Source organism: Lutra lutra, chromosome 1 (assembly GCF_902655055.1).
Source record: "Lutra lutra chromosome 1, mLutLut1.2, whole genome shotgun sequence".
Taxonomy (NCBI): Eukaryota; Metazoa; Chordata; class Mammalia; order Carnivora; family Mustelidae; genus Lutra; species Lutra lutra.
In genome coordinates, this window is record NC_062278.1 from 219,410,602 (window position 1) to 219,437,304 (window position 26,703).

The 26,703-nt window shown below is 49.3% G+C and overlaps 1 protein-coding gene across 2 annotated transcripts in view; it reads right to left on the reverse strand.

The window, feature by feature from the left end:
* CATSPERD (cation channel sperm associated auxiliary subunit delta) overlaps positions 1-26,703 on the reverse strand; it is a 47,933-nt gene that overhangs the window by 11,287 nt on the left and 9,943 nt on the right. For both annotated transcript variants that reach the window (XM_047709008.1, XM_047708998.1), the window contains 12 exons: positions 23,520-23,587; positions 22,227-22,340; positions 18,953-19,036; positions 16,961-17,111; positions 15,968-16,063; positions 14,668-14,750; positions 11,970-12,146; positions 7,587-7,700; positions 6,718-6,807; positions 5,643-5,701; positions 2,245-2,323; positions 278-330 (listed from right to left, as the gene is read on the reverse strand). In XM_047709008.1, the coding sequence (XP_047564964.1) occupies positions 278-330; positions 2,245-2,323; positions 5,643-5,701; positions 6,718-6,807; positions 7,587-7,700; positions 11,970-12,146; positions 14,668-14,750; positions 15,968-16,063; positions 16,961-17,111; positions 18,953-19,036; positions 22,227-22,337 (1,097 nt within the window). In that variant the 5' untranslated portion in view covers positions 22,338-22,340; positions 23,520-23,587. The remainder of the gene's footprint in view (positions 1-277; positions 331-2,244; positions 2,324-5,642; positions 5,702-6,717; positions 6,808-7,586; positions 7,701-11,969; positions 12,147-14,667; positions 14,751-15,967; positions 16,064-16,960; positions 17,112-18,952; positions 19,037-22,226; positions 22,341-23,519; positions 23,588-26,703) is intronic.

A 26,703-nucleotide genomic window follows, 5' to 3' on the forward strand; every position in this document is an offset into this window, starting at 1 on the left:
AAGTTCTGCAACATTTCAGCAACCAATTAAAACCCAAACCCTAAGCAATTTTAATCAAAATGAGGAATTCAGGGACTCATAAAAGAAAGAGAGCATGCAAAGGATTAGGGAAGAGGGGAAAAAATGTAAATATCACCAAATTGATAACGGAGGGGAGGCCACTGTGCCAGAAGACCAACTTAAACCATTAATATTCATTATTTGACTATTTGCTATGGAAAGGTTAAACATATACAAAAGTGGACAGGACCATGTCACCTGACTTCAACACACTTACTTCTGAATGACGATCTTTTTTTCCTGGTCGCAACCCACTGAAATGAACGCTGTCTGTGGAGGAGAGAGGCGGACACGCTGACCTGGGTCGGTGAGGGCCACTGATGGCCCAGCCACAGCAAACACTCACACCCAGGGGAGACTGGACATGATGAGCACAGATCCTGACACGGTGACCCAGGCTCCTGGGATTCATTGGAGCCAGGCTTGGCTGTTGGAGCTTTCAAGCCCTAAGACCTTCGCAGAGCTACGGGGTGAGCCTAAGTGCCACCCATCACTTAGCTCCAACCAGAAACCAATTTATAAATGCAGGATAATACCTGGCATATAGAAGGCTGGAGAGAAGAATGAATGAATGAATGAATGAATGAACCAACTAATGAATGAGTGGGTGGGCTTCAATAAACAAACAGGAGAAAAGAGGAAAAAGCTATTTGTGCTTCTCAAAAAGCTGAGATGGGCTTCTCAAACTGGGGTATGGTGTCACCCTCAGAGATGTAAAAGGGAGTCTAAAAGCATATTAAGACAAACTTTATATTTTTATATTAAGTTTTTACGTTATTGTCTTTATATTAAAACAAACATGGACTGGGGCGCCTGGGTATCTCAGTGGGTTAAGCCTCTGCCTTCATCTCAGGCCATGATCTCGGGGTCCTGGGATCGAGCCCCACATCCGGCTCTCTGCTCAGCAGGGAGCCTGCTTTCCCCCCTCTCTCTGCCTGCCTCTCTGCCTACTTGTGATCTCTCTCTCTGTCAAATAAATAAATAAAATCTTTAAAAAACAAACAAACATGGATTTATCAAGGAACAGAATGCAAGGTTTATATCGTTTTACAAAAATTGTGGTGTAGAATATATACAACATAAAATTCGCCATCTTTTTTTTTTTTAAGATTTTATCCATCCATTTGACAGAGAGAGAGCACAATCAGGGAAAACAGCAGGCAGAGGGAGAGGGAGAAGCAGGTTTCCCACGGACCAGGGATCCCAATGTAGGAGCTCAATTCCAGGACCCGTGACCTAAGCAGACACTCAGCCAACTGAGCCACCTAGGCACCCCTAAAATTCACCATCTTAGCCATTTCGAAGGGCAAATCACAGTGGCATCAAGCACACCCATCCTTCTCCAGAACTTTCCATCTCCCCACATGGAGACTCTTTCCCCACAAAGGATGGACTCCCCACCCCCTGCCCCAACCCTGGCTCCCATGGTCTCTTCTCTGTGCAGATGGGACTCCTCTGGGGACCTTCTGGGAGTGGGGTCCTGCAGGATGTGTCCTTCTAGGTCTGGTTTCTCTGAGCCCAGTGTCCTTGAGGTCTATGTTGTAGCAGGTGTCAGGATGTCCTTCCTTTCTAAGGCTGAATTCCAGTGTGAGGATGGGCCCCCATCTGTTTATTGATTCACACACAGGTAGACATTTGGGTTGCTTCCACGTTTTGACTATTATGAAAACATCACTATGAATACTTGTGCATGGGTTTCTGTGTGGATGTATATTGTTTTCTGTTCTCTTGGAGCACCGAAGAATGCTGTGACCAGAGTCGGTGAGTCTTGTTCTGGGGATGTCCAACAAGGACAACACTATCCATGCACCTGCTCCGAGGAAAGTGAATCATGAGGGGGCACCCTGGGGAATGCTGTCAGGGGGAAAGGGAGTGACCCTGGCAACTGGGACGGGATTACCTCCATTTTCAGATTCTGAGCATGGGCTCAGCCAGCCCCTCAAGGAAAAGATAGAGGAGGCCCACTGCCATTCTTCTTTTTTTTTTTTTTTAAGGCAGGGTCCACACCCAGCATGGAGCCCAACGCGGGGCTTGAACTCATGACCCTGAGATTAAGACCTGAGGTGAGATCAAGAGTCAGATGCCTAATCGACTGAGTCACCCATGTGCCATGCCCACCCCCCACCACTGCCATCATTCTTAACACTACCAACAAAGAATATGGAACAAAAACTTGGGACATACCAGTGGCTTGAGGTCCACACACGAAATTTCCTTGTTGGCTATGTCCAGAGTGATGGTAGATCCTGTGGGTCTCTTTATGCTGCAAGGCAATGGGATTGTGTGGTATTGCACACCTGTGTCACAAATAGGGTCAGTATTAAAAATAATCACTGATGGGGCGCCTGGGTGGCTCAGTGGGTTGGGCCGCTGCCTTCGGCTCAGGTCATGATCCCAGGTCCTGGGTTCGAGCCCCGCGTCGGGCTTTCTGCTCAGCGGGGAGCCTGCTTCCTCCTCTCTCTCTGCCTGCCTCTCTGCCTACTTGTGATTTCTCTCTGTCAAATAAATAAAATCTTTAAAAAAAAAAAAAAAATAATCACTGACTCATCAATTTATTTATACATGCATGCATCCATCATCCATCCATTATCCATCATCCATCCATCCATCCATCCCTCCATTTGTCCATCTGTCCATCCATCCATCTACTCATCCATCCACTCAGCCATTTGTTCCAAAACAGTGACAGAGAACCTCTGCTATTACATGATGGCCCCACCCTCCCTTGAGTTTCTACCTCTTCTTGAATCAGTTTTGTTCATTTACATATGATAACCTATTGAAAACATCTGGCTTGCAATTTCATTATCCCCGAGCTACATACATGTTTTCTTGCTCTGTTTTTCGCTGAGGTGTAAGTGAAATACAATACCATATTTGTTTCAGGTCTATGACATAGTTATTTGAGGCTTATATACATTGCAAAACGATCACCATAATAATCCTCATTATCATCTGTCGCCATACAAAGTTAGTGCATTCTTTTTTTTTTTTAAAGATTTTATTTATTTATTATTTGACAGACAGAGATCACAGGTAGGCAGAGAGGCAGGCAGAGAGGCAGGCAGAGAGAGGAAGGGAAGCAGGCTCCCTGCTGAGCAGAGAGCCCGACGTGGGGCTCGATCCCAGGACCCTGGGATCATGACCTGAGCCGAAGGCAGAGGCTTTAACCCGCTGAGCCACCCAGGCGCCCCAAGTTAGTGCATTCTTACTGACCATATTCCCCTGCTGTACATTACAGCACCGTGACTTATTTCACAACTGCTAGTTTGTACCTCTTGGTCCTCTTCACCTGTTTTGCCCACCCTCCAACCACCCCCCTCCTCTGGTAACCATCAGTCTTTTCTCTGCATCTATGAGTCTGGTTTTGTTTTGCTTGTTTGTTCATTTGTTTTGTTTCTTTGGATTCCACGTGTAAGTGAAATCATATGGTATTTGTCTCTCTCTGCCTTATTTCACTCAGCACAATGCCCTCAAGATCTATCCATGTCGTCACAAATGGCAAGAGTCCATTCCTCTGATGGCCTCGTGATATGCCATTGTACACATACACTCCACCTTCTTTATCCATTCTTCTATAGATGGATACCTACGTTGCTTCCATAATTTGGCTACTGTAAATAATGCTGCTATAAACATAGGGGTGCATGTATCTTTTCAAATTAGTGTTTTTGTTTTCTTCAAATAAATATCCAGAAGTGGAATTACTGGATTGTATGGTGAATCTATGTTTAACTTTTGGACAAAACTCCATATTGTCTTCTGGACTGGCTGCCTCAGTTTGCGTTCCCACCAATGGAGCAAGAGGCTCCCCCTTTCTCCACATCCTCACCAGCATCTGTTGTTTGCTGTGTTGTTGATTTCAGCCATTCCAACAGGTGTGAGGTGGTATCTTGTTGTAGTTTTGATTTCTATTTCCCTGAGGATCAGTGACGTTGAGCATGTCTTCACGTACTATTGGCCATCTACAGGTCTTCTCTGGAAAAGTGTCTATTCAAATCTCCTGTCCATTTTTAATCAGATTGTTGCTGTTGCCATTGGGTTGTGTGTGTTCTTTACATATTGTGGAGATCAGCCTCTTCAGTATCTTCTCCCAGTCAGCAGGTCGCCTTTTCACTTTGTTGATGGTTTCCTTCGCTATGCAGGAACTTTTTAGTTTGAGAAAGTCCCCCCCCACCCACAACAACTATTCTTTTCATTGGGTTCTGTGTCCATACTTTTCATTTTCTATTCCCAATGTTCATTTCAATTCTCTCCTTCTTTGTCAGGATCACGGGGTCTCATCTAGTGTCCTGGTCTTCTGAAGAACCAGCCTTTTGTCTCACTGTGACTTGATACTGTTCTTTGGCCTCTACTTAATACATTTCAGATTGTATCACTGTTAATTCCCTTCTTTTTGTGGTCCCCCTAGTTCTTTAAGTTAAATATTTAGTTCGTGCATCCTTAGTCCATCTTCTCCCTTAATAATAAAAGTGCTCAGGGTACTCATTTTCCTCTGAGTACTTTAAGTGTGTTCTATGGATTCTAAGATTCAAGGATTATCTAGAAAAGTGTCTCTTAATTTCCAAGAAAAGGTTTTTTGTGTTGTTGTTACTGGTTTTACTTCTCTGGCTGTTCAGTTCTAGTTTTGTTGGATTAAAGTCTGAGCATGTGGTCTGAAAAAATCTCTCCTGGGAGGTCTGGTGGATGTTTCTAATGGCCAAGTACATATAAAAATTGAGTGATTTTAAAACAAATTCACCATAAGTGTGTGAGAGAAGAACATGCATTCTATATTAATAACATACAACATACTTTGCTTTTTAACTTTCTATTTATGTTTTTCAACTTTTCTGAGGTAAAACTGATAAATTGTAAGACCGTTAAGGTATATAATGTAATTATTTGGTATCTGTGCATTTTGTGGAAGGATCCCACCCCCCAACACACCCATCGCCTCACATATTTACCTTTGTTTGGGGGGTAGTGGTGAGAATATTTAAGTTCTACTTTCATAGCAAATTTCAATTATACCATATAGTGGTACAAAACTCTAGATCTAGAATTAAAACTTTTTGAACTACATACTCTGGGGACCTCCTGGGAGTGGAATCCTGCAAGACATGTTCTTCCAGGAGTGGATTATTTCACTGGGCAACTTGAATGTCTTCAAGGTTTGTCCACATCGTGGCAGGTGGCAGGACGTCCCTCCTTTCTAAGGCTCGGCAATGTCCCCTTGCGTGGATGGATGCCATTGTGTTGACGCAATCATCTGTCTGCAGACACAGGGCTGGCTTCCATGTTTTGGTGACTGTAAATCACACTGCTATGAAGACTGGTGTGCAAGCATCTGTTTGAGTCCCTGCTTTTCGTTCTTTCCAGTGTAGACCCAGAAATGGGATTGCTGAATCATATAGTAATTTTAGGTTTAATTTTTTGAGAAACCCACCACTTAGAAACTGTTTTCAATTATTCTGGTCTTACTGTCCTTGGAGGGAGGGAGTCTGGATCTTAGCCCCGGGTTCCCAGTTCCCGTTAAGAGAACCCCTTAGATAGCCTGGGCCACTCCTTCCCCACTCTGGTCTAGGTGACCGACCACATACCTGGAGGTGAAATTGGGGTCAGCTCTGCCCCAGTGGTGCTGCTGCTTCAGGGAAATGTTCTGTGGAATCAAGGGCAAACAGGCATTGCAACAGTGGGACAGCCTAACTGTGCTCGAGGGAGGCTGAGGTAGGACGGGGCCCTGGGAGGAGGAGCCTGGAGAGCGTCCAGCCCTCTCCTGATTCTTTTTTTTTTTTTTTAAGATTTTATTTATTTGACAGACAGAGATCACAAGTAGGCAGAGAGGCAGGTAGAGAGACGGGGGTGGGGGGGGGGTGGGGGGGGGGAGGAAGCAGGCTCCCGGCTGAGCAGAGAGCCCGATGCGGGGCTAGATCCCAGGACCCCGCGATCATGACCTGAACCGAAGGCAGAGGCTTTAACCCACTGAGCCACCCAGGCACCCCAGCCCTCCCCTGATTCTAATAGTACCACCGGTGAAAGACTTCTAGAAGCTTATGGAAATGACCACCCCAAGGCCCTGCATTTCCTTGCTGCCTTTGTCTGAAGGACCTGTAGTGAGGGGTGACTGTCTCCCCTCTTCTTTAGAAGGTGGCAAGGACTGGTCCAAAGGCTCTGGCGTGGTGGACTGACACCTTGCCCTTGCCCCCTGGAAGCCCCCCAACCCCACCCTAGGCTTCTGGCGTCAAGCACAAAGCCCGTGGTGCGACCAAAAGGCCTGGCTTGCCCCTGTGGACCCTCCAGACTCCTATTTGGCTAAGCCTCTCCTGGTCCCCCAGGTCACCTCCATCCTGATGCCTCGGTTTGCCCAAGCACCTACATTTCCCCAGGGCTGTGTTAGGCTCCCTGCCATGGCCTCTGAGCTTATCCCCGTGACATCTTAAAGACCTCACTTGTCCTGGGAGACTGCTGCCTGCCTGGGGGGAGGGGCCCGGCTGTGTCCTCTCCAAATTCCCCAGCACCTTACCCTGCTGTGTGCTGTGTGCGAGGAAGGGAAGGAGGGAGGAAGGTCAGGCCGAGGAGTGCCTTAAGGTGGCCGCAGTGGGCTGGGCGCCCACAAGGCTGTGCCCTTCCTCACATGCACCTGGGGCTGGGGCGGGGTGGGGGGGCGCAGCTCACCAGCCTGTGTTTGGTGTTCCCGTCATAAGTGTAGCCGTCCTCATAGATGATGGCCTGCAGGCCCAGGGAGTGGGGGTTGCTCACCATTGCCTGGCAGGGGCCGGAGAGGAGAAGCACACACAGATGTTCTGGGCTAGTAGGAGCAAAGGGGTGCCACTGGCTGGGGGGTGGGGAGCGTGTCTCATCCACACGTATCCTCGTGCACCTTCCCACTGAAAACCAAGCTTGCTCTGCAAAAGCGGGTGCCCCTCTGATTCCCGAACATGCCACACTTCAACTACTCCCCAGCTGTGACCACACAGAGACACAGCTGTGTCTTTGCAGACAGCCCAGAGCTGCAGATCCCTGACCCAGAGGCCCAACCTGCACAGGAGGAGCTGGGAAGGAGAGCCTGAGATAAGAGCCCAAGCCAGCCTGGTGTCCCCTTCCAGGCACTGGACCCGGCTGGCTGGACGTTGTCCCATGACCTTGCATTAATCGTCCCACCCCCACCGTTTTCAGCTCTGTTACTTGTATCCGGAGGGGGTCCAGGCTTGGACATTTGGGCTTCAGGTCCAGGGAGACCCACTGTCTCTGGAGCATCTCCCGCTGCCTGGGGGAAGGCATGAGTCAGGCTCCGGCCAGACTAAGAGGAAGAGGAGCTTATGGGAAGCGTGGGGCAGCCCCGGAGAAGGGTGAAGAACCAGGCGCACAGGTCCCGGGAGAGGAGGCCAGACAGGCAGAGGGTCATTGAGGAGCAGGACAGGGCATGTCTACAAAGCATCCTGAGCGAGGTCTCCCCCTGGGGACCCCAGGGGACTCTGAGAGCCTAGGGCCCTGGGGAGCCCCCCGTCTCAGGAGCGCCCATCAAACGCGGGAGGCAGCCTTACCAGCGGGATCAGGGACATGCCGGGCCTTGGGATCATCAGGGCGGTCAGCTCCAATTTGCTGTTCATGTCAATGGTGTACATTTTGCCGTCAAATTCTCCTTCCAGAAGTTCCGCCTGGGCAGAAACGCCGAACAAATCCATGAATTAAACCAAACTCAGGTTCCCAAAAGCAGAATGGACAAGCAGGTGGGAGGCCTTCAGTGGTCTCCCCCAGGGATGGAACTTTCCACTCTGTTACTCATGCCAGTGTCTTCCCGGCTAGATCCTGCAGGCCCCCAAAGACCCGAGGTCCACCCCATCACCCCACCGCAGGGCCTCCTCTCTCCAGAAGTGCCCCCCCCAACACCTGACTTTTTCCACAATCACTTTCTTGCTATGTGTGCATCCCTAGGTGATGGGACTTAGTCCTGCCCATTTTCAAACATTGTTCTCTCGAAGGCTCCTTCAATCCCCAGGCCCCCCCCCCCATCCCTTTCTTTCCGTTTCCATGCAGCTTTGAAGCGCCCAGGAAGCTGGACCTGTAGATTCCCACGGTCTGGATTTTCCTGGCGCAGGTAGGCATGTTGCTTTGTGCTCAGAGCTTCTGGCAGATCGGCAGCTGGATCCGCTGGGCTTGGGTTGGATCGCGTTGCCAAGACTCAACGAGTGGTTGATCCTCCATCAGCAGCGCCTGGGGCTGGCCGCCGCCCTTTTTGATGTTGGGGTTGCCGCAAGACTACATTCTATCATTTTGTCTGCACACATTTGCCGGGGGAGTTTTATAGACTCTCTCCCACTTCTACTTTTTGCCGACCCATTGGAAGAGTTGCAAGGGAAGATGGGATGAAGGCTTGCATCTTGCCTTTTATTTACCCCATGTTCAAGGAAACGGATTGGCTTCCTGCTGTCCTGGCAAGGCAGCCAGCCAATGAGATGCTTCTTGGAGAAGCGGCTGATTCCAGGTCTGGGTTGGAGAAAAGGCCAAGAGAACCTGGGACTTCCTGCCCTCGCTACGGGACTGTCGAAGTGGATCCTATCTCCCGGCTAATATGGTGCCTGCCAGGCTTCTCCACTACCAAGTGACTACTCCCCCTTTCCAGACTGTTGCCTGTGCACACATGACCGAGACCAGTCCAGCCTCAGGCCGGGGGTTAAACTCCTCTAGGAGGGAGTGTAGGCAAGCACATTACTCACAGTTCTTCTGTAGGGGGGATGTGTCTCTGCTCCTTTATTTACTCAGTCACTTATTTATATCCCTGTGGACTCAAATTATTGAGTAATTGCCCCAGCCTTCTCTTTTTAAATTAAATTAAATTTACTTATTTGACAGAGAGAAAGCATAAGCAGGCAAAGTAGTAGGCAGAAGGAGAGGGAGAAGCAGGCTTCCCGCTGAGCAGGGAGTCCGATGTGGGGCTCAATCCCAGGACTCTGGGATCATGACCTGAGCCGAAGGCAGACGCTTAACCCACTGAGCCACCCAGGCGCCCCGTCCCAGCTTTCATCCATGGGCTTTTTGCTGTTTTAGTTTTTCGTTTTTGGGTTTTGTTTTGGAGTAGGCTGCACACCCAACGTGGGGCTCGAACTCACAACCCCAAGATCAAGAGTCACACGCTCTTCCAGCTGAGCCCACCAGGCCACCCATCATCAATGGGTTTTGTTATACTATGTAGTTGCTGTTTGGGTGCTTTGTTTTTTTTGTTTTGTATTTTGTTGTCATTTTTGGTGGGATTTGGGAAAACTTCTTGCTAGTGGCACAGCCGCCTTCCTCAACAGAGTTCAAGGGGCCAAGCATTTGCACAAAAGCCTACTACTGCTCACTCTCGATCTCTCTTTTTCTCCTCCATGTGTGCCTAAGACCAGCAATTTCCAGACATGGGATTTCAAGAGCCCACAAGGAAATCCCCATGGCTAGGGATGGATATTTTACAGTGGCAAGTCAAGAAAACAAGAAAAAAAAAAAAACACTCCCATCTATCAGCACCATCATTTCACAAAAGGGTATTTTAATAAATCGATATCCTTGGTGTGTGGCGCAGACACTTTCATTTTTTTCTCAGATCACTAAGTGCCATGGATTCAAAGGCCATTTGGAGATGGACACCCTGAAACCTCTCTGTGACTCTTCTGCAGCCCTTCAGAAGGGGAGCGGCCCGGCAGACACAGGACACCGAGTCAGCTGGGCACCACATTGCACAGCACTGACCTTATTCCGTGGATTTCGGAGCATTGAGAGATGGGATGAGGTTGCTGGACAGGGCAGACCCCGAGATGGCATTTCCTTGGGAATGTAAATGGGTGCTGGAAAACAGTCCAGGGTTGCCTCAAAAAATTAAAAGTAGAGCGACCCTATGGCCCAGCAATCCCACTTCTGGGTGTGTATCTATAGGAAATGAAATGACTGTCTTAAAGAGGTATCTCCTCCCATATTTACTGCAGCTCCGTGTCAAGACATGAAATCAACCTAAGTGTCCATGAATGGATGAATGGATTAAAATTTGTGATATGGGGGTGCCTGGGTGGCTCAGTGGGTTAAAACCTTTGCCTTCAGTTCAGGTCATGATCCCAGGGTCCTGGGATCAAGCCCCACATTGGACTCTGCTTGGAGGGGAGCCTGCTCCACCCCCACCCCTTGCCTGCCTCTCTGCCTACTTGTGATCTCTGTCAAATAAATAAATAAAATCTTTTTTAAAAAAATAAATAAAATTTGTGAAATGGGGATGCCTAGGTGGCTCCTTCCATTAAGCATTTGCCTTTGGCTCAGGTCATGATCTCAGGGTCCTGGGATGGAGCCCTGCATCGGGCTCTCAACTTGGTGGGAAGCCTGCTTCCTCCTCTCTCTCTCTCTCTTCTGCCTGCCTCTCCACCTTCTTGTGATCTCTCTCTCCGTGTCAAATAAATAAGTAAAATCTTTTAAAAAAGAAATGAAAAAGCCAAACTCATAGATACTGAGAAAAGGTTGGAGGTTGCCAGGAGTGGGGGGCAGAGATGGGCAAAATGGGCGAAGTTGTTCAAAAAGCTACAAGGGTTCGGTTGGGAGATAAAGCGGTTGTGGGGATGTCACGCCCAGCGCGGTGACAGCAGGTAACAGCCCTGCACTGCGCGCGGGGAAGTGCCAAGAGAGGAGACCCTGAAAGTGCTCATCGCCGGAAAAAAGCCATGTGTGATTCCGCCCTGGGGACGGTTTAAACATTCAAAGTGAAAGAAATGGTTCTCCTGCACTCTGACCCATGGGATTGCCAGGGTCTGCGGGAGTGCATTCAGGAGGGGCCCCGAGATGCTACCGTGCTACTTCTGTCCCGCGGCTGGTCCCCTCCCCAGGGTATGCGCAGTCCCCTTCCGCAGACAGGTCCTTGGCTCATCCTTAGGCAGATGGCCTGGTGGACTGACGTCATTGCTATCCGAAGGTGTGGACTCTGATGGGCTCACCCCCAGCCCTGCGATTGGCGCGGGAGTGGGCCTGTCATCTCCCCTGAGCCAATGAGATGCGGGAGACACTCGAGGGGGCGGGGATTTCTCAGGGCATCTGCAGAGCTCGGATGAGAGACCCTGTCTCTTGCCCGGGATACAGTGCGAGGCTGCCCGTCTGCACCTGCCAGCTCGATGCCGCGATATGAGAACCCAGGGCTTCCCAGCGGCATCTAGATGGATCTTCAGGGTGAAGCAGGGAACACCCCCGCAGGCAGGATGGACAGATGGACAGGAGCTGCCTCCTTGCTGGCCTGACCCGAGTTGCTGAAATCAAGCCTCTCCGGAGGTCTTCCCCCATCAGACTTTCTGGCTGCGCGGGGCAACAGTTGCTTTTGCGGCGTAACCCCATTCGATTGGGACTTTCTGTTACTCGCAGAACGAGTCAAAATCGATGCATCCATGTTTCCATAGTTCTAGAATTTCCCCCCGCTTTGAGCGAGGGTCAAGGCTGACCCCAGGGCTAGGTGGAAGCCTTGAGCCCAATCAAACCTCCCTCTTCAGAGCTCTCCAGGTCAGATTCCGGAGAACACTGACCGTTCCTTTGCTGGAGGAGGAAGCAGCCCCGGCAAGCACATCATTTGTTTTATCCTCTTCCAAACCATTGTTAAGGGTTGGCCGGCTTCCTTATTACAAAGAGTCTACTAAAGTGATGTATGTTTCTATCCGAAACAAGGGGCATGAAACCCACATGAGGCGAGGGGGTGAGTCTTTGGGGGCAGTGGTGGCTGGCTGCCAGATTCAGTTGTTTAGGTGAAATTCAGGAATAAGTGCCCGTCCTGTCCCCTGTTTTCCCCCAGCAACACCCATCAGAGCTTTAGGGTGTGGTTACCAATCACAAATGCCCAGCTCTGGCTCTGTTAGGTTTGCTTTTTTTTTTTTTTTTTTTTTTTGGAAAGAGTGCCCAGAACATTGATCCAAACAGCAATGATCACATACTTTGCAAACGTCAACTTGGAGTTGGGGATCCATGAGAATCGGCTGGATGTTCACAGAACACTTCTGGAAATCGAAAGCTGGAAACATCAAATCGGGGATTGGGGTCAGTATTTCCATTCTCCCCACATCAGTGAACATTAGGGCTGCGTCCTGGGACCAGATGTTTTGGCCTGCAAACTAAGAGGAAAGCGATTTCAGGAATCAGGTCATTCTTTTTTTTTTTTTTTTTTTTTTAAAGATTTAATTTATTTGACAGAGAGAGATCACAAGTGGGCAGAGAGGCAAGCAGAGAGAGAGAGAGAGGAGGAAGCAGGCTCCCTGCGGAGCAGAGAGCCCGATGTGGGACTTGATCCCAGGACCCTGAGATCATGACCTGAGCTGAAGGCAGAGGCTTAACCCACTGAGCCACCCAGGTGCCCGGAATCAGGTCATTCTAAGTCATTTTTTTTTTAATTTTTTTTTTAAAGATTTTTATTTATTTATTTGACAGAGAGAGATCACAAGCAGGCAGAGAGGCAGGCAGAGAGACAGGAGGAAGCAGGCTCCCTGCTGAGCAGAGAGCCCGATGCGGGACTCGATCCCAGGACTCCGAGATCATGACCTGAGCCGAAGGCAGCGGCTTAACCCACTGAGCCACCCAGGCGCCCAGGTCATTCTAAGTCATTTTTGAGGATGCCAATTTTACCTTACGTTACGTTTCAGGTTTAAAGAAGGCAGACCAAACAAACAAACAGAGAAAGAAAATCATCGGCACACTTTGTGGAAATACCTGCTCTCCAGCTTCATTCATTCCTTGGTGATGAATAATGGAAACTCCATCTTTCCTCAGCAGAGAGGATAGGCAGGAACTAAGTCTAGACTTACGCACAGGTCCTAGATGGCTCTGGAGAGTCAGGACGAAGGCTACAGACCCTCACCCAGAAAACGCCCTGGGCGTCAGAATGTCAGGGTGAAGGCTTCAAGGAGACGGCCCTATATTCCTTGTCCTATCCTATGCCAATGTCAGGCAACCTTCTGGAACAACAGTGTTTGCAGCTCAAGCAGCAAAAGGACCAAAGTAGGGATCATCACACGTAAGGACTTTTCTGGCTCAGCTGCTGACGAGCTAAGGGGCCTGAGGAAAGAGGCAAACTTCAGTTTTTCCTCCCTTGTAAAAGTTGGATGCTATGCTCTCCTTCCTGGGGCTTTGTGAGAATTAAATAGAAACAGATAGGCATGATGTCTAAGGGAGTGTGAAATGACCCCTTCCTGCCACCACTTCCTACCTCTCTGCGCCTCTGTTTTCCAGTCTGTCCAATGAGGACCATATAAGGCTCTACTTCTTTTCTTTCTGGCTTTTTTTTTTTTAAAGTTTATTTATTTATTTATTTTTAGCCCCCCACCGGGGCTCAAACTCATGATCCTGAGATCAATAGTCACATGCTCTCCAACTGAGCCAGCCAGGCCCCCCTAAGGTTCCACTTCTTAAGATGTTGGTTGGGATTGGGATGCCTGGGTGTCTCAGTTGGTTGGGCCTCTGCCTTCGGCTCAGGTCATGGTCCTGGGATCCTGGGATATGGTCCCGAGTCGGGATCCTTACTCTGTGGGAAACCTGCTTCTTCCTCTGCCTGAGTTTCCCCATGCTTGTGCTCTCACTCTCTGACAAATAAATAAATAAAATCTAAAAAAAAAAAAAAAAAAGATGATGGGGGCGCCTGGATGGCTCAGTGGGTTAAGCCTCTGCCTTTGGCTCAGGTCATGATCTCAGGGTCCTGGGATTGAGCCCCGCATTGGGCTCTCTGCTCAGTGGGGAGCCTGCTTCCCCTCTTTCTCTGCCTGCCTCTCTGCCTGCTTGTGATCTCTCTCTCTGTCAAATAAACAAATAAAATCTTTTAAAAAATGATGATTGGGATTAAATGAGGGACAGGTGGGAAACGCTCAGACTAGCATCTGCCATCTTCTCGGGGCTCAATAGGTTTTAGCTGCTGTTGTTGTGATTTTCACAACCACTAAAATCACTACTAATGTTAAATTTTTTCAATATTAATGTTAACTCAATATTAATTAAGTTATTACTGTTATTGAAGTACTATGATTGTTTCAATAACTAGAGTGATTTCTAGCCTTCAGAAAAAGGACAGAAGTTTGAGACTAGCAGGGCGCCTGGCTGGCTCAGTGGGTTAACCATCCGACTCTTGATTTCGGCTCAGGTCATGATCCCAGGGTCCTGGGACTGAGCCCCACATCTGGCTCCCTGCTCAGCGGGAAGCCCGCTTCTCCCTCTCCCACTCCCCCTGCTTGCATTCCCTCTCTGTCTCTCTCTCTCTCTATCAAATAAATAAATAAATAAAAATTTTTTAAAAAGATTTTATTTATTTATTTGTCAGGGACAGAGGGAGAGAGAGCGAGCGAGCACAGGCAGAGAGGCAGGGAGAGGCAGAGGGAGAAGCAGGTTCCCTGCCGAGCAAGGAGCCCGATGCGGAACTCGATCCCAGGACACCAGGATCATGACCTGAGCCGAAGGCAGCCGCTTAACCAACTGAGCCACCCAGGCGCCCCTAAATAAAATCTTTTTAAAAAAATTTCTCTTCACCTCTCTCTGTGCCCCTGGCCCCCACCACCTGCTTGCTCTCAAAAAAAAAAAAAAAAAAAAAAAAAGGGTTGAGAACAATACCATTTCCTCACTGATGGGTAACAACACTACTTTGATTTTACCTACTTTGATTAGAGAACTTGACAGGATTCCCAAGCTGCCGTAATACAAATTGTTCTCCTGGGTTAAAACTGCCAGTTCATATTCATCTAGGAAAGACCAACAAGATGAAATGAAATTGAAATGAGGTTGTTTCAATGGACAAAAATATAAAAAATAGAAGAAGTTTATTATAATTTTTTTAAGAGACAGTGAGCGAGCAGTGGAGCGGGGGGGTGGTGGCAGGGATAGAGGGAGAGAGAGAATCCCAAGCAGGCTCCACGCTCAGCACGGAGCCTGATGCACGGCTCGATCTCATGACCCTGAGATCATGACACAAGCCGAAATCAAGAGTCAGACGCTTAAGCAACTAAGCCACCCAGGTGCCCCAAGGGACTTCAACTGTACTTGGGATATATATATATTTTTAATCCTTTAAAGGACCATGCACTACTGGTTTAATTATAAGAGCATTTTATATCACGGATCTCTGTAACTCTAAGTTACTTTAAACAGCTACAGGGACACAGACGGTAGGATGTTATGGGATGATCGGCAAACAGGGGAGACACTGACTTAGCACCCAAGTGACCCCCCCCCAGCGTGTCCCACTCTCTGCCTCTAAGTTCGTAGCTCAGGAGCTGTGTGAGGAGAAACACTAGTCAGGTGAAGCTCATCTTTAGGGATAGCAGCGGGACAACAATGGAGCAGCAAAGAAATCCTGAGACGCTCTTTGCGATGGCTTGAAATGTGTCCCTTCCAAAAAAGGTATGTAGCAGTCCTAACCCCCAGGACCTCAGAAGGTGACTGTATTTGGAGATCAGGTCTTTAAAGAGGTGATTAAGTTAAAAGGAGGCCATGGGGTAGGTCCGAATCCAGGAGGACTTGTGTCCTTGTAAAAAGGGGAGGAATTTGGACACAACCGCATACAAAGGGATCGCAGTGTGGAGACACTGGGTGGGGGAGGGGTGCAGCTATCTATAAGCCAAGGAGACAGACCTGGGGAAGATCCTTCCCTGGAGCCTATGCCCAGAGTGCGGCCCTGCTGACACTTGATTTCAGGACCATCTGCCGTTCTAAGGCCCCCAGTGTGTGGGCATTGGCTGCAGCGGTCCCAGGAAGCCAACATCCCATCCCCATTCTACCTCACGGTGCAAGAGGACAGAAGTCTATGCCGGGAATTGTTCTCGAATATGCGATAATCACGTCTGGGTTTGGGTTTAGGTTGGTCTGGTTCGGTTTTGGCTGGATGGGGTCTAGCGGGTCAATGGTTAGCAAGCCCCACAGAAGGCACTTCTAGAAAACTACCCATAGGCAGGGCACGCACTGGCAGCAACGCTGTGGATGGTGATGTTGGCTTCAGAAATGGACGAATACAAGGTGTTCGGTCCTTCTCGCACATGGACAGGGTAGACGAGCTGACCTGTGAGACGACAGAGCGGAGTCACGAGGAAAGGGACCCCCCCCCCACTGCTGAAATGCAGAGCGATCCCGCCGCCTGCCCAGGCCTTGGTGAGGGACTCAAATGATACCTGGTGGGGGAAAGCACAGCACCGAGGTGCGGGGCAGAAGGCGCCTGGGTTCCAGAAAACCAACCCCGTGCACCCCCATGGGACAGGAACGCGGCACATCAGCTGCAGAGCTCACGAGAAAGGCTGTCTCACTGAGGGAGGCGTGGACGTCATGGAATGCCTTTCACTGTATGGGTAACATGTGTAAGGAAGGAGAGATTCTCGAACGAGCTCTCCAAATGGACGGGCCAGCCCTGAGCCCTTCTCTTGCTCGGGGGTAGGGAAGTGGGAGAGGGCGGGGAAGAGGGTGGGGATCGGTTGTGTTCAGGAACCCTGGCTGGTGCTCAGAGTGGGTGGTCTTGCAGACACACCTGTGCCCAGGGGTCCCCAACAGTACCCCTTTCCTCCTGGGGGAGGGGGGACTGCCTTCTGCTTCTGGTCTCATTCTTGCCGGCGGGCATTGCTGGGATTCCTCAGCTAGGCCAGCGGGAGGAGCTGTGCTGTTTCAGAGTTCTCTCTGGCCAGGGGAAGTCCAAGCGGGGACGCTGACCTTGGTGCCAAAACAAGGCTTGTGGTTCTTGGAGGGAAGACTTGGGCTCTGCCCTAGGTGACTGATGGATGACTTTCAGGCCCTGCCCAAGTGGCCCTAAGGACTCCAGGGGGCAGGAAACTGGGGCAGGGTATGGGCTGGGGGGGAGGGGAGAGATGGGACACAGCCAGGACTGCCATCCAGAATGGGCGGGTCCCCGTCTATGGGAGGTAGGAGAGAGAAAAACCGGCCGGACACCCAGAGCCTGCGCCTGGCTCACCTGAGTTTCTGGAAACCAACAGGCTCTTCTCAAACCAAAAGATTAGAATGCCTTTCTGGCCTGGGGTGATGAGGATGCCCAGGGTCCCGTTGTAGTCGAAGGGCAGCCCAAAACTGCTGTTCAAGGGGTGCTCTGAGTAACCGAACCTAGCCTGAGAGGAAAGACCACGGAATTTGGGAGAAGGAATCACGGGCTCAGCAGTAGCAGGGGTCCATGAGTTTGGGGCTTTGCTCAGAGACTTCCTTCAGACCTTATAATCTGGGCTGGTGTTCTCAGCTTGGGGCGGCCCTGCCCTCAGGGGACACTGGATGATGTTCCCGGGGGGATAAGAGGGAATGTCAGGACTGGGGGTGCTCCCGGGATGGCGTGGGGGGGCTTCTCCACACCCCACAGTGCGTGGGATGGCCCCCAGACACAGAACTCGTCCTCATTCAATGTGCACAGTGGGAGGCTGAAAAGCCCTGTCCTCTCCTTCTGGGCTGCCAGACAGCGCCCAGGGCAGGATGGATGGCGCTGGACCCCCAATGTGGCCACCTCCCGGACACGGCGGTGGGGAAAGAGGGGTAGTTAATTAGGGGGTGTAGTTAGGGGGCACCTCAACGGACCTTAGGCTAGGAATGCAAACGTGCAGGGAGCGGGCCTCCGAAGCCCGCAGCTCATTTGCTCCGCCCCCCGTCCCAGGTGTGGACACGCCAGCCAAAGCCCACAGTGCATCTGCCCACCCTCCCAGGGTGGACACTTGCCAGCCAAAGCCTGTGGGATTGCGGGTGGGCAGCCTGAGAAATCGTGCATAGGTGGTAACCCTGGACTCTGCAGTCACTCAGTCACTCGGGAGCAGAGCAGGGCCCGGGCACTTGATGCTAATGAGAGCACTCTGGGCGGGGACTATGCTAATGAAACACTCTGGGAGGGGATGGGACCCAGCACGTGGTCAGAGGGTGGGAGCTTCCACCCCGGAGGTCAGCCCAACCCCCCTGAATCTCCCTGACAGCGGGGCTCCCCTGAGCCCCCAGAGCAGCACATCCCACCTACGCAGGGTGTAATACCGTATTTGACCTTTTTCTGCCTTAATATTTTTTCTTCAAATGCAGTTTACATGGACTGACTCCTCTACTTAACTTAGTCTTATTCTAAATGATACCCGTGAGGTCACAGGTGTCAGGTACTGATCTTCCGGATACCCATGAAAATAATCATTAACAAAGCGTTCAGCGTGAAGCATTTAACACAGTCTTGTGCATTGTCAGCGAAAGTACACCGCACTTTGTATCTTATCCTTAGTGTTCAGCACAGTGCTTAGCCCCTCTAGACACTACTTAAATACTGCCAAGTGCATGACTGAATGAACAGATGAAACGGGGAGGAGGGTGGTAGTTTGTGAGTGGGAAGACAGGCACATGGATGAATAGGTAGGTGACTAGATGGGTGAATGACTGAGTAGGCAGGTGCATGGGTAGATGGGTGAATGGATAGATAAGTAGGTAAATGGATGGAGGGAAGGTCGAGGGAGGGATGGATGGACAGATGGATAAGTAGGTCTGATAGGTGGGTGGGTGGGTGCTGGGTGGGTGGATGGGTGGGTGGGTGGATGGTTGGTTGGATGGATGGGTGGATGGTTGGTTGGTTGGATGGATGGGTGGGTGGATGGTTGGATGGATGGATGGATGGATGGATGGATGGATGGATGGATAGTTGGTTGGATGGCTGGATGGATGGATGGATGGATAGTTGGTTGGATGGGTGGGTGGGTGGATGGTTGGTTGGATGGATGGGTGGATGGTGGTTGGATGGATGGGTGGGTGGATGGTTGGATGGATGGATGGATGGATGGGTGGATGGTTGGTTGGTTAGGTAGATGGATACATGGATGGACAGGTGAATGAAAAGCTAGATGGATTTCAGATATGAAAATCCAAGTGTGTCAGTATTAACAAAAACCTGGCTGGGGGCAACGGTCCCTTAAGTCTTTCTTCCCAGTCCAAAGTTACTCACCTTCCCTTGATCAATGAGAAGCAGCCCAACCTGTGACAAGGAGTGAAAGTAGAAGGTCCCACCCAAAGACCCAACTAGTTCTGCCTATAAAACAAACACACAAAAAATCACACATGAATAAATCATTAATGCATTTGATTTTCACTCCAGATTACCTCATAAGCTAAAATGAAGCAAAGTCTTGTTATGATCTATTTCCCCTCTATGGAAATGTAGCATGTAGGACAGAACCTTGAATGAAGATAGTTTTTTGGGGGGGTATTGGAGACCCAGACTGTTAGATGGTGGTCTAAATCCTTCACTCCTGCTTTGGTTCCTCATACCTGATTTTGAATTTGTCAGCAAGGCATCCAGAAGCCAAGTGGGACCATAAGACCAAGGGCCCTATCCTCGGGACAGTGGGACAGCCCAGCTAACTGCCTCCAGAAATCTTTCAGGTAAGAGAGAGAAAGACCACTATTTTATTTAAGCCTCTTAGGTTATCATGGGGAGTTTTCTATTATAAACAGCACCATGAACTGAATTGTCTCTCCCCCAATTGTGGGGGGGGCACACAAACATTCAAACTAGCATCACCAATGGGATGGTCCTTAGAGGTGGGGCCTTTGGGAGCTAAGTGGGTTTAGAAGAGACCATGAGAGTGGGCCCCAAGGATGGGGTTAGTGTCTTTATAAGAGACACCAGAGTGCCTGGGCAAGAATTCCTATTGGAAGGAGTGCCTGGGTGGCTCAGTCAGTTAAGAATGTGCCTTGGGTTCAGGTCATGATCGCAGGGTCCTACTCAGTGGGGAGTCTGCTTCTTCCTCTCCCTTTGCCCCTCTCCCACTCATGCTCTCTGTCTCTCTCTCTCTCAAATAAATAAATAAATAAAATCTTTAAAAAAGAGAGAGAGACCAAGCGTTCTCTCTTCTTCATGTGAGGACACAGTATGGAAAGAGCCATCTGTGAGCCAGGAAGAGAGCCCTCACCAGGAGCTCAATCAGCCATCATCTTGATCTTGGATTTTCCATCCTCCAAAACCTTGAAAAATAAATGTCTGCTGTTTAAGTCACCCAGTCTGTGGTGTCTATTATGGTGGCCCGAGGTGACCCAAGACATACAGTCAACCCATCCCAACTGGAACAGGTTCCTGGACTTCCCAGCCCATCACCTTCCCACCAGACACCCAACTCCTTCCCTGCTGGCAGAACTCCAAGGAGATGAATCAGGAACGTCAGCCTTCTGGCCTTGAAAAGAACAGTAACCGCCCTCCCCGCCACTCACACACACACATTCACACACACATGCACAGAGCAGAAAGACTATTGTATTAATAATTGGTGTTTGAGTGAGGGGGTATCAAAGAGAAGAGTAAACTTCACATAGAAGGGAGGAGTGCATTTGCAGTTATACTTAGGATGGTTGTATTGTGTTGGGTGGAATGATGACCTCGTTAGTGTCTTTATTTGGAGATTAAGGGTGGTTGAAGGAGATGTGTATAGGCGCCAGGCTGACAAGAGGTGGACTTATGTTGGTTCATTTTTTGTGTCAGCTGGACTGAGCTAAGATATGCCCAGGTAAGTGGTAAAACATTCTCTCTGGGTATGTCTGGGAGGGTGATCCTGGAAGAGATTCGGATTTAATTTAGTAGACCCAATAAAGATCACTCTCACCTATGTGGGCGGGCATCACCCAATCGGTTGGGGGCCCTCATAGAACAAAGAGGAGGAGGAAAGGTGAATTTGATCTCTCTTCTCGAGCTGGGATGTCCTGTCCATCTTCTGCCCTCAAACATCAGAGTTTCTGGCTCGTGGGCCTTCGGATGCTGGGACTTCTATCAGCGGTTCCCAGGTCCTCAGGCCTTTGTCTTCAGACTGAACTATGCTATCAGGCTTCCTGGTTCCCCAGCTCACAGATGGCAGATCGTGGGGCTTCTCTGCCCCCTTAAGCATGTGAGCTGATTCTTACTGTCTATCTACCTACCTACCTACATCAGTTTTTTAGTGATGATCAATTCCAACTGAGCACAGATGTTGAGTCCTTCAAGGCCTAATTTTGAATGCAAACATGGGGTTTGCATTAGGTTCTAGGCTCCCTTGGTCTTCCTGGGCAGGGCAGAGAAACCGCATTCAGGACAAGGTCAGAGCTGGAGAGCAGAGTAGGCTCCCTGCCTTGCTTTGCACATACTTTCCGAATGTTTGGGGGGCAAAGCCACTCTCTGCGTTAGAACAAAGCAACCTCATGCTCTTAGCTACCAAGGATCCTGTCCACTTGAGCTGTTCAGATCCCAGCTCTGCCAGGCTGTGTGGTAAAGGCCCCGCACCGCTCCGTGCCTTTACCCCTGTATCCGTGTCCTGGGGCTGCCCTGTGCTTGATGGCTTCAAACGACAAAAATGTACCGTCACATTGGTGGAAGCCGGAGTCTGAAATCAAGGTGTTGGCAGCGCTGGTTCCTCTGCGGAAGAAATCTCGCCGTCCCTCTCTTCCAGCATCTGGAGGTTGCCAGGAGTCGTTGGCATTTCCTGGCTTGCAGGTGTGGCCTGCAATGTCTCCTGCAGCATCACAAGAACTTCTCTGTGGGCATCTCTCCACGTCCTCTCTTCTTAGAAGGACACCAGTCATTGGGTTGAGGACCCACCCCGATCCAGAATGATCTCAACTTAATCATTAAATCTGCAAAGACCCGATTTCCAAGTAGGGTTATGTGCTGTGGTTCTGGATGAATATACTTTGGGGAGGGTAGGAACTGAGCCAGGACTGTTCTGTCCTCTGTATAATTGGGATGTTGATGGTACCAAATGGTACTGAATTTTGGGTGGACCTGGGGTTAAGTGCAGACTTTACTGTGTCCCCAGCTTTGTTAACATGAGGACTCCTGAAACCATCCAATGCCCTTTTGAAACCCTTCCTAACTTCCTACTCTCCCTAGCCAGCTCCTTTGACCTGAAATTTTCCCTACTCTCTAAGCCCATCAGACTCTTCAAAAGAGAAATGCTCTTGCTCACCCAGGGATTGCTAATGACTCCTACCATGCAGGACATAAATATATATTTATTATTTTGCTGTTCATTTTTTTTTTTAAAGATTTTATTTATTTATTTGACAGAGAGAAATCACAAGTAAGCAGAGAGGCAGGCAGAGAGAGAGGAGGAAGCAGGCTCCCCGCTGAGCAGAAAGCCCGATGTGGGGCTCGAACCCAGGACCTGGGATCATGACCTGAGCCGAAGGCAGCGGCTCAACCCACTGAGCCACCCAGGCGCCCCTTGCTGTTCATTTTTTTACCAAATTGAACATACCTGTCTTTCATAGGCAAACTTCTGAAATTTGTATCCCTGGGTGTTTGAGAAATATACAGTGGTCTGAGATATCTGATCTCCGTACAAATAAGCAAAAACTGAATTACTCATATCCTGGAAGAAGGCACACATTCAAAAGGAGATAGAGGGTTAGAGTTGTTGGGGAAATGTTCTTTAAGGGTACAAGCTTGCAACTGGTAGATAAATAAGTTTGAGAGATCTAATACACAGCATAGTGATTACTGACAACAACACTGTATTATACATTTCAAAGTTGCTAAGAGACTACATCTTAATTGTTCTCCCACAAAAAGGAAACAACGATCATGCGATGGCGGTATTAGTTAATGCTATGGTGGTCAATCATATTGTAACATATGAATGTATCAAGTCAACACATTGTACACCTTAAATGTATACATTGTTGTATCTCAATTATATCTCAGTTTAAAAAAAAAGGAGATAGTTGCCCCTGATCATGCTCCTGGGCATTTATCCCAGAGATGAAAACTTATGTGCAGACACAAATGAATGTTCATTGCAGCTTTACTCATAATAACCAAAAAGTGGAAACAACCAGATACACTCCATGGACTATTACTTGACAACAAAGGGGAATGGATTAGGTACACGCAATGAGTGGGAGGAGTCTCCAAGAAGTGGGAGGAGTCTCCAACCAGTGGGAGGGGTCTCCAACCAGTGGGCGGAGTCTCCAGTGTGGACAAAAGCTAATTCCCCAGAGTTAAATGTTGTAGGATCCCTGGTAGAGAATATTCTTGAAATGATGGGATTATAGAGATGGAGAACAGGTTAGTGTTTGCCAGGGGTTAGGGACCGTGGGGCAGGGACATAGGGAGAGCTTTGGGCTGATGGAAGAGTCTAGTATTTCACAGGATGTAATCTTTCTGTGACTTCACACATAGATAAATGGCACAGAATTAGACGCACATAGTCATTTCCATGTCAGCTTCCTGGTTGTAGTTTTTTACTACAATTACATAAGGTGGAACCACTGGTGGGATCATTGGTGAAGGGCACGTGGGACTTCCTGCAGGGTCTATAATCATTTCAAAATAACAAGTTTAAAAAAGGAAGGTAGGAGGGTATATTCTTAGGGTGTCAGCCAGGTGATCCCATATCTCAGGTCCTCTCTGAACCCTGGGGCAGGGACCCTGCCCATGTCCATCTTGGAACCTGATGTTCCAGCTGTCATGTCTCTATTTTCATTCATAATTATCTATGTTCAAAATACAGCGAAAAAAAAGAATGGCAGGCTCCACACCATATACTCACCACACAAAATGGATGTCTGCTGTAACAACAGTTGTCACCAGAAACATGTGAAACAGGGCGTTCTATACCTAAAAGGACAAGATCATTTTTAAAAACATGAGCTTCTGGGGTGCCTGGCTGGCTCAGTTGGTGGAGCATCCAACTCTTGATCTCAGGGTTGTGAGTTCGAGCCCCATGTTGGGAGTGGAGCCTACTCTTTAAAAATAAATAAATAAATAAATAAATAAATAAATAAATAAATAAACCATGACCTCCATAAATTTCAGAGAAAAGGGTAGAGCAGCGTTTCTCAACCTTGACACTACTGACATTTGGAGCCAGATGGTTCTCGGTTGTGGGGCCGTCCTGTGTGCATGGTACTCTGTTCTGTAGCAACTTTGTCTCTGCTGACTCGATGCCAGTATGGCACCCTCCCCCAGTCTTAACAACTAAAACTATCTCCAAACATTGCCAAGGGGGACATACCTGTCACATGTGAGAACCACTGGTTTCGCAGACACTCTTAGAACCCTGCCAAAATGGCAGGAAGGGCTCCTTTCTCTTAGCTCCTTTCTCCTTCTTTTAGGGAGGCATTCTTTGATTCTATTGTAAAAGCGGAAGTTTCAGCTCCAAAGAAAATATGCACATGGCCAACAAGACAGAGAGAGGTGCTCTTGGCATTACCGATCATCAGGGAAATGCAAAGCAAAAACCCCAGTGAGATGGCACTCCCACGTATTGGGATGGTTATTATCAAAGAATCAGAAATCAAGTGTTGGTGAGGATGGGGAGCTTAGGAGCCTTGTGCACTGTTGGCAGGAATGTAAATGGGTGCATGTGGTGTGGGAGACAGGATGACAGCTCCTCAAGAAAATGAAAATAGAAATCTGGCAATCCCACTTCTGGGTAGACCTACCACTCAAAAGAACCGAAAGCAGAGACTAAAGGAGATATTTGCATGCCCATGTTCATGGCTGGATTATTCACAATCACTAAAACATGGAAGCAACCCAGGTGTCCGTTGACAGATAATGAATGGAAGAACAAAAATGTCATGCAGACACACAGTGGAATATTATTTGGCCTTAAATAGGAAGGACATACTGATACCTCCTGCAGCGTGGACGGACCTTGAGGATATTGTGCTCAGTGAGAGAAGCCAGACATGAGGACACACCCTGCATGAGTCTACTTGTATGAACCCCATCCATAGAGACAGAAAGTAGATGTGGGAGCTAGGGTGGGTCAGGGGGTGGGGAGTCAGCTCTTTGGATGCTGTTGAAGAAAGCGATGGAGAGAAGAGGAAGAAGAGAGGCTGGACTGACTGGCATTACGAAGAGTCCTTATGGTCCCTCAATACATTAAAACATGGAGTTTCCAGATGACCCAACAATTCTACTTCTAGGTTAGGTTACTCCAGAGAACTGGAAACTTGCATCCACATACAGACTCGTACAGGAATAGGCATAGAAACTCTATCGCACAATGGCTCAAAGGACAAAACAAGCCAAGTGTCCAGCAGCTAATGAATGGACAAAAGTGGTTCAACCACACAGTGGAATATTATTCAGCCTTAAAAAGGAGCAAGCCGCTGACACACACTAAAATGGGAAGGCAGCTCGAAAACACAACACTCGGTGAGAGAAGCCAGACACAAAAAAGCCACAAAGTGTGCGATTCCACGTGTGTAAAACGTGCCGAACAGGCAAGTCCACGGAGACAGAAAGTGGCTGTGTGGTTGCCAGGGGCTGGGGAGGGCTGGAGAGAGACTGCTGATGGGGAAGGTCTTTCTCCTCGGGGTGAATGAACATTCCAAAACTAGATAGCAGTGATGGTGGCACAACATTGGGAATGTACTAAATGCCACTGAATTGTACACTTTAAAATGGTTAAAACGGTCCGTTTTATGTGGCTTTTATGCTCCCTTCCCCCCTCCAAAATGAGAAAGGCATGAAATGTGAGAGAGAAAAGAAGTGACGCAGGAGGGGGATAGAGGGGACTGGCAGGGCAGCAAGGCGAAAGCCAGTTCAGGGGTGAATTTTGGAGGCAGGGAGGTGGGGGGAAGCAGGGAGGGCTGTGCAGCTGTTTGGCTCCAGGCAGTAAGTTCTGCAAGGAATGGATGGACTCGTGTTTCAGAGGCAGCTGGGTGTTTGGTTTGGATGTGACAGTTGATCACGTGGCCCTCAGACTGGTCCGAGCGGGTTTCTGGGGCTTGTTTCTACAGTCCCTGACAGAGGCCCGGGGTCCCAGCTCCACCTGGGTTAGATCCATTCTGCACCCGCCCAGCCGCCGAGCATCATTCACTCAGAATCCCCAGGTCACCTTGTTGCTGAAGGCCAAATCCCAGCACTGTAATGAGAAGTCAGACGGGGGCCAAACCAGTGTGTGGCTCTTCTGTTCTGCTTCTCTGTCCCTCCCGGGGGGAGGGACAGAGAAGCAGACAGGGGGACAGGGGGCTCCCTCTCCAGCCAGGGCTCAGCAAGCACCTGGCAGGCACTGCACTGGCAGGACAAGGTTCCCTCTCGTGGGGTCCACAGTCTTTCACCAAAACTAATATAAGTGAAGCAAAAGAATAACACAAGGCAAGATGGGGATCTACCAACCCTTGTGGCTCTCAACTGAGGAGATTTTTTACTCCCGGGGGACACTGGGTGATGTCTGGGGACGTTTGTGGTGTCAGGACGTGGCGGGGGGAGGCACCCTCCTGGCAGGGGGTGGATGGGGCCAGAGATGCTGCCCCACATCCCCACGGTGCCCAGGGTGGCCCCCCACAGAGAACGACCTGGCCTTAAATGTCAGCAGTGCTGGGGTTGAGAAACCGTGAACTGACTTCTTTCCTTTCCTCTCCTTGTTAAAATTTTTTAAAGATTTATTTAAGAGAGAGAGAGAGAGAGCAGGAGGGTGGGGAGGAACAGGGGGAGAGGGAGAAGTAGACTCCCTGTTGAGTGTGGAACCCAACGTAGGGCCCGATCTCTTGACCCTGACATCATGACCAGAGCCAAAATCAAAAGTCAGATGCCCAACCATCCGAGCCACCCAGGCACCCCAAACTGACCCCTTCCTCATCACAACGGGTACCCAACCATCCCTCTTCTCTAAAGAATGGCATCTCCCTTCCCTTCCTTCTTGACCTCCTCCCCCTGCCTCCTGCATGAGGGTTCTCTCCTTTCTCTGTCCTCATACAGCTTACCTTCTGTCCTGTTCC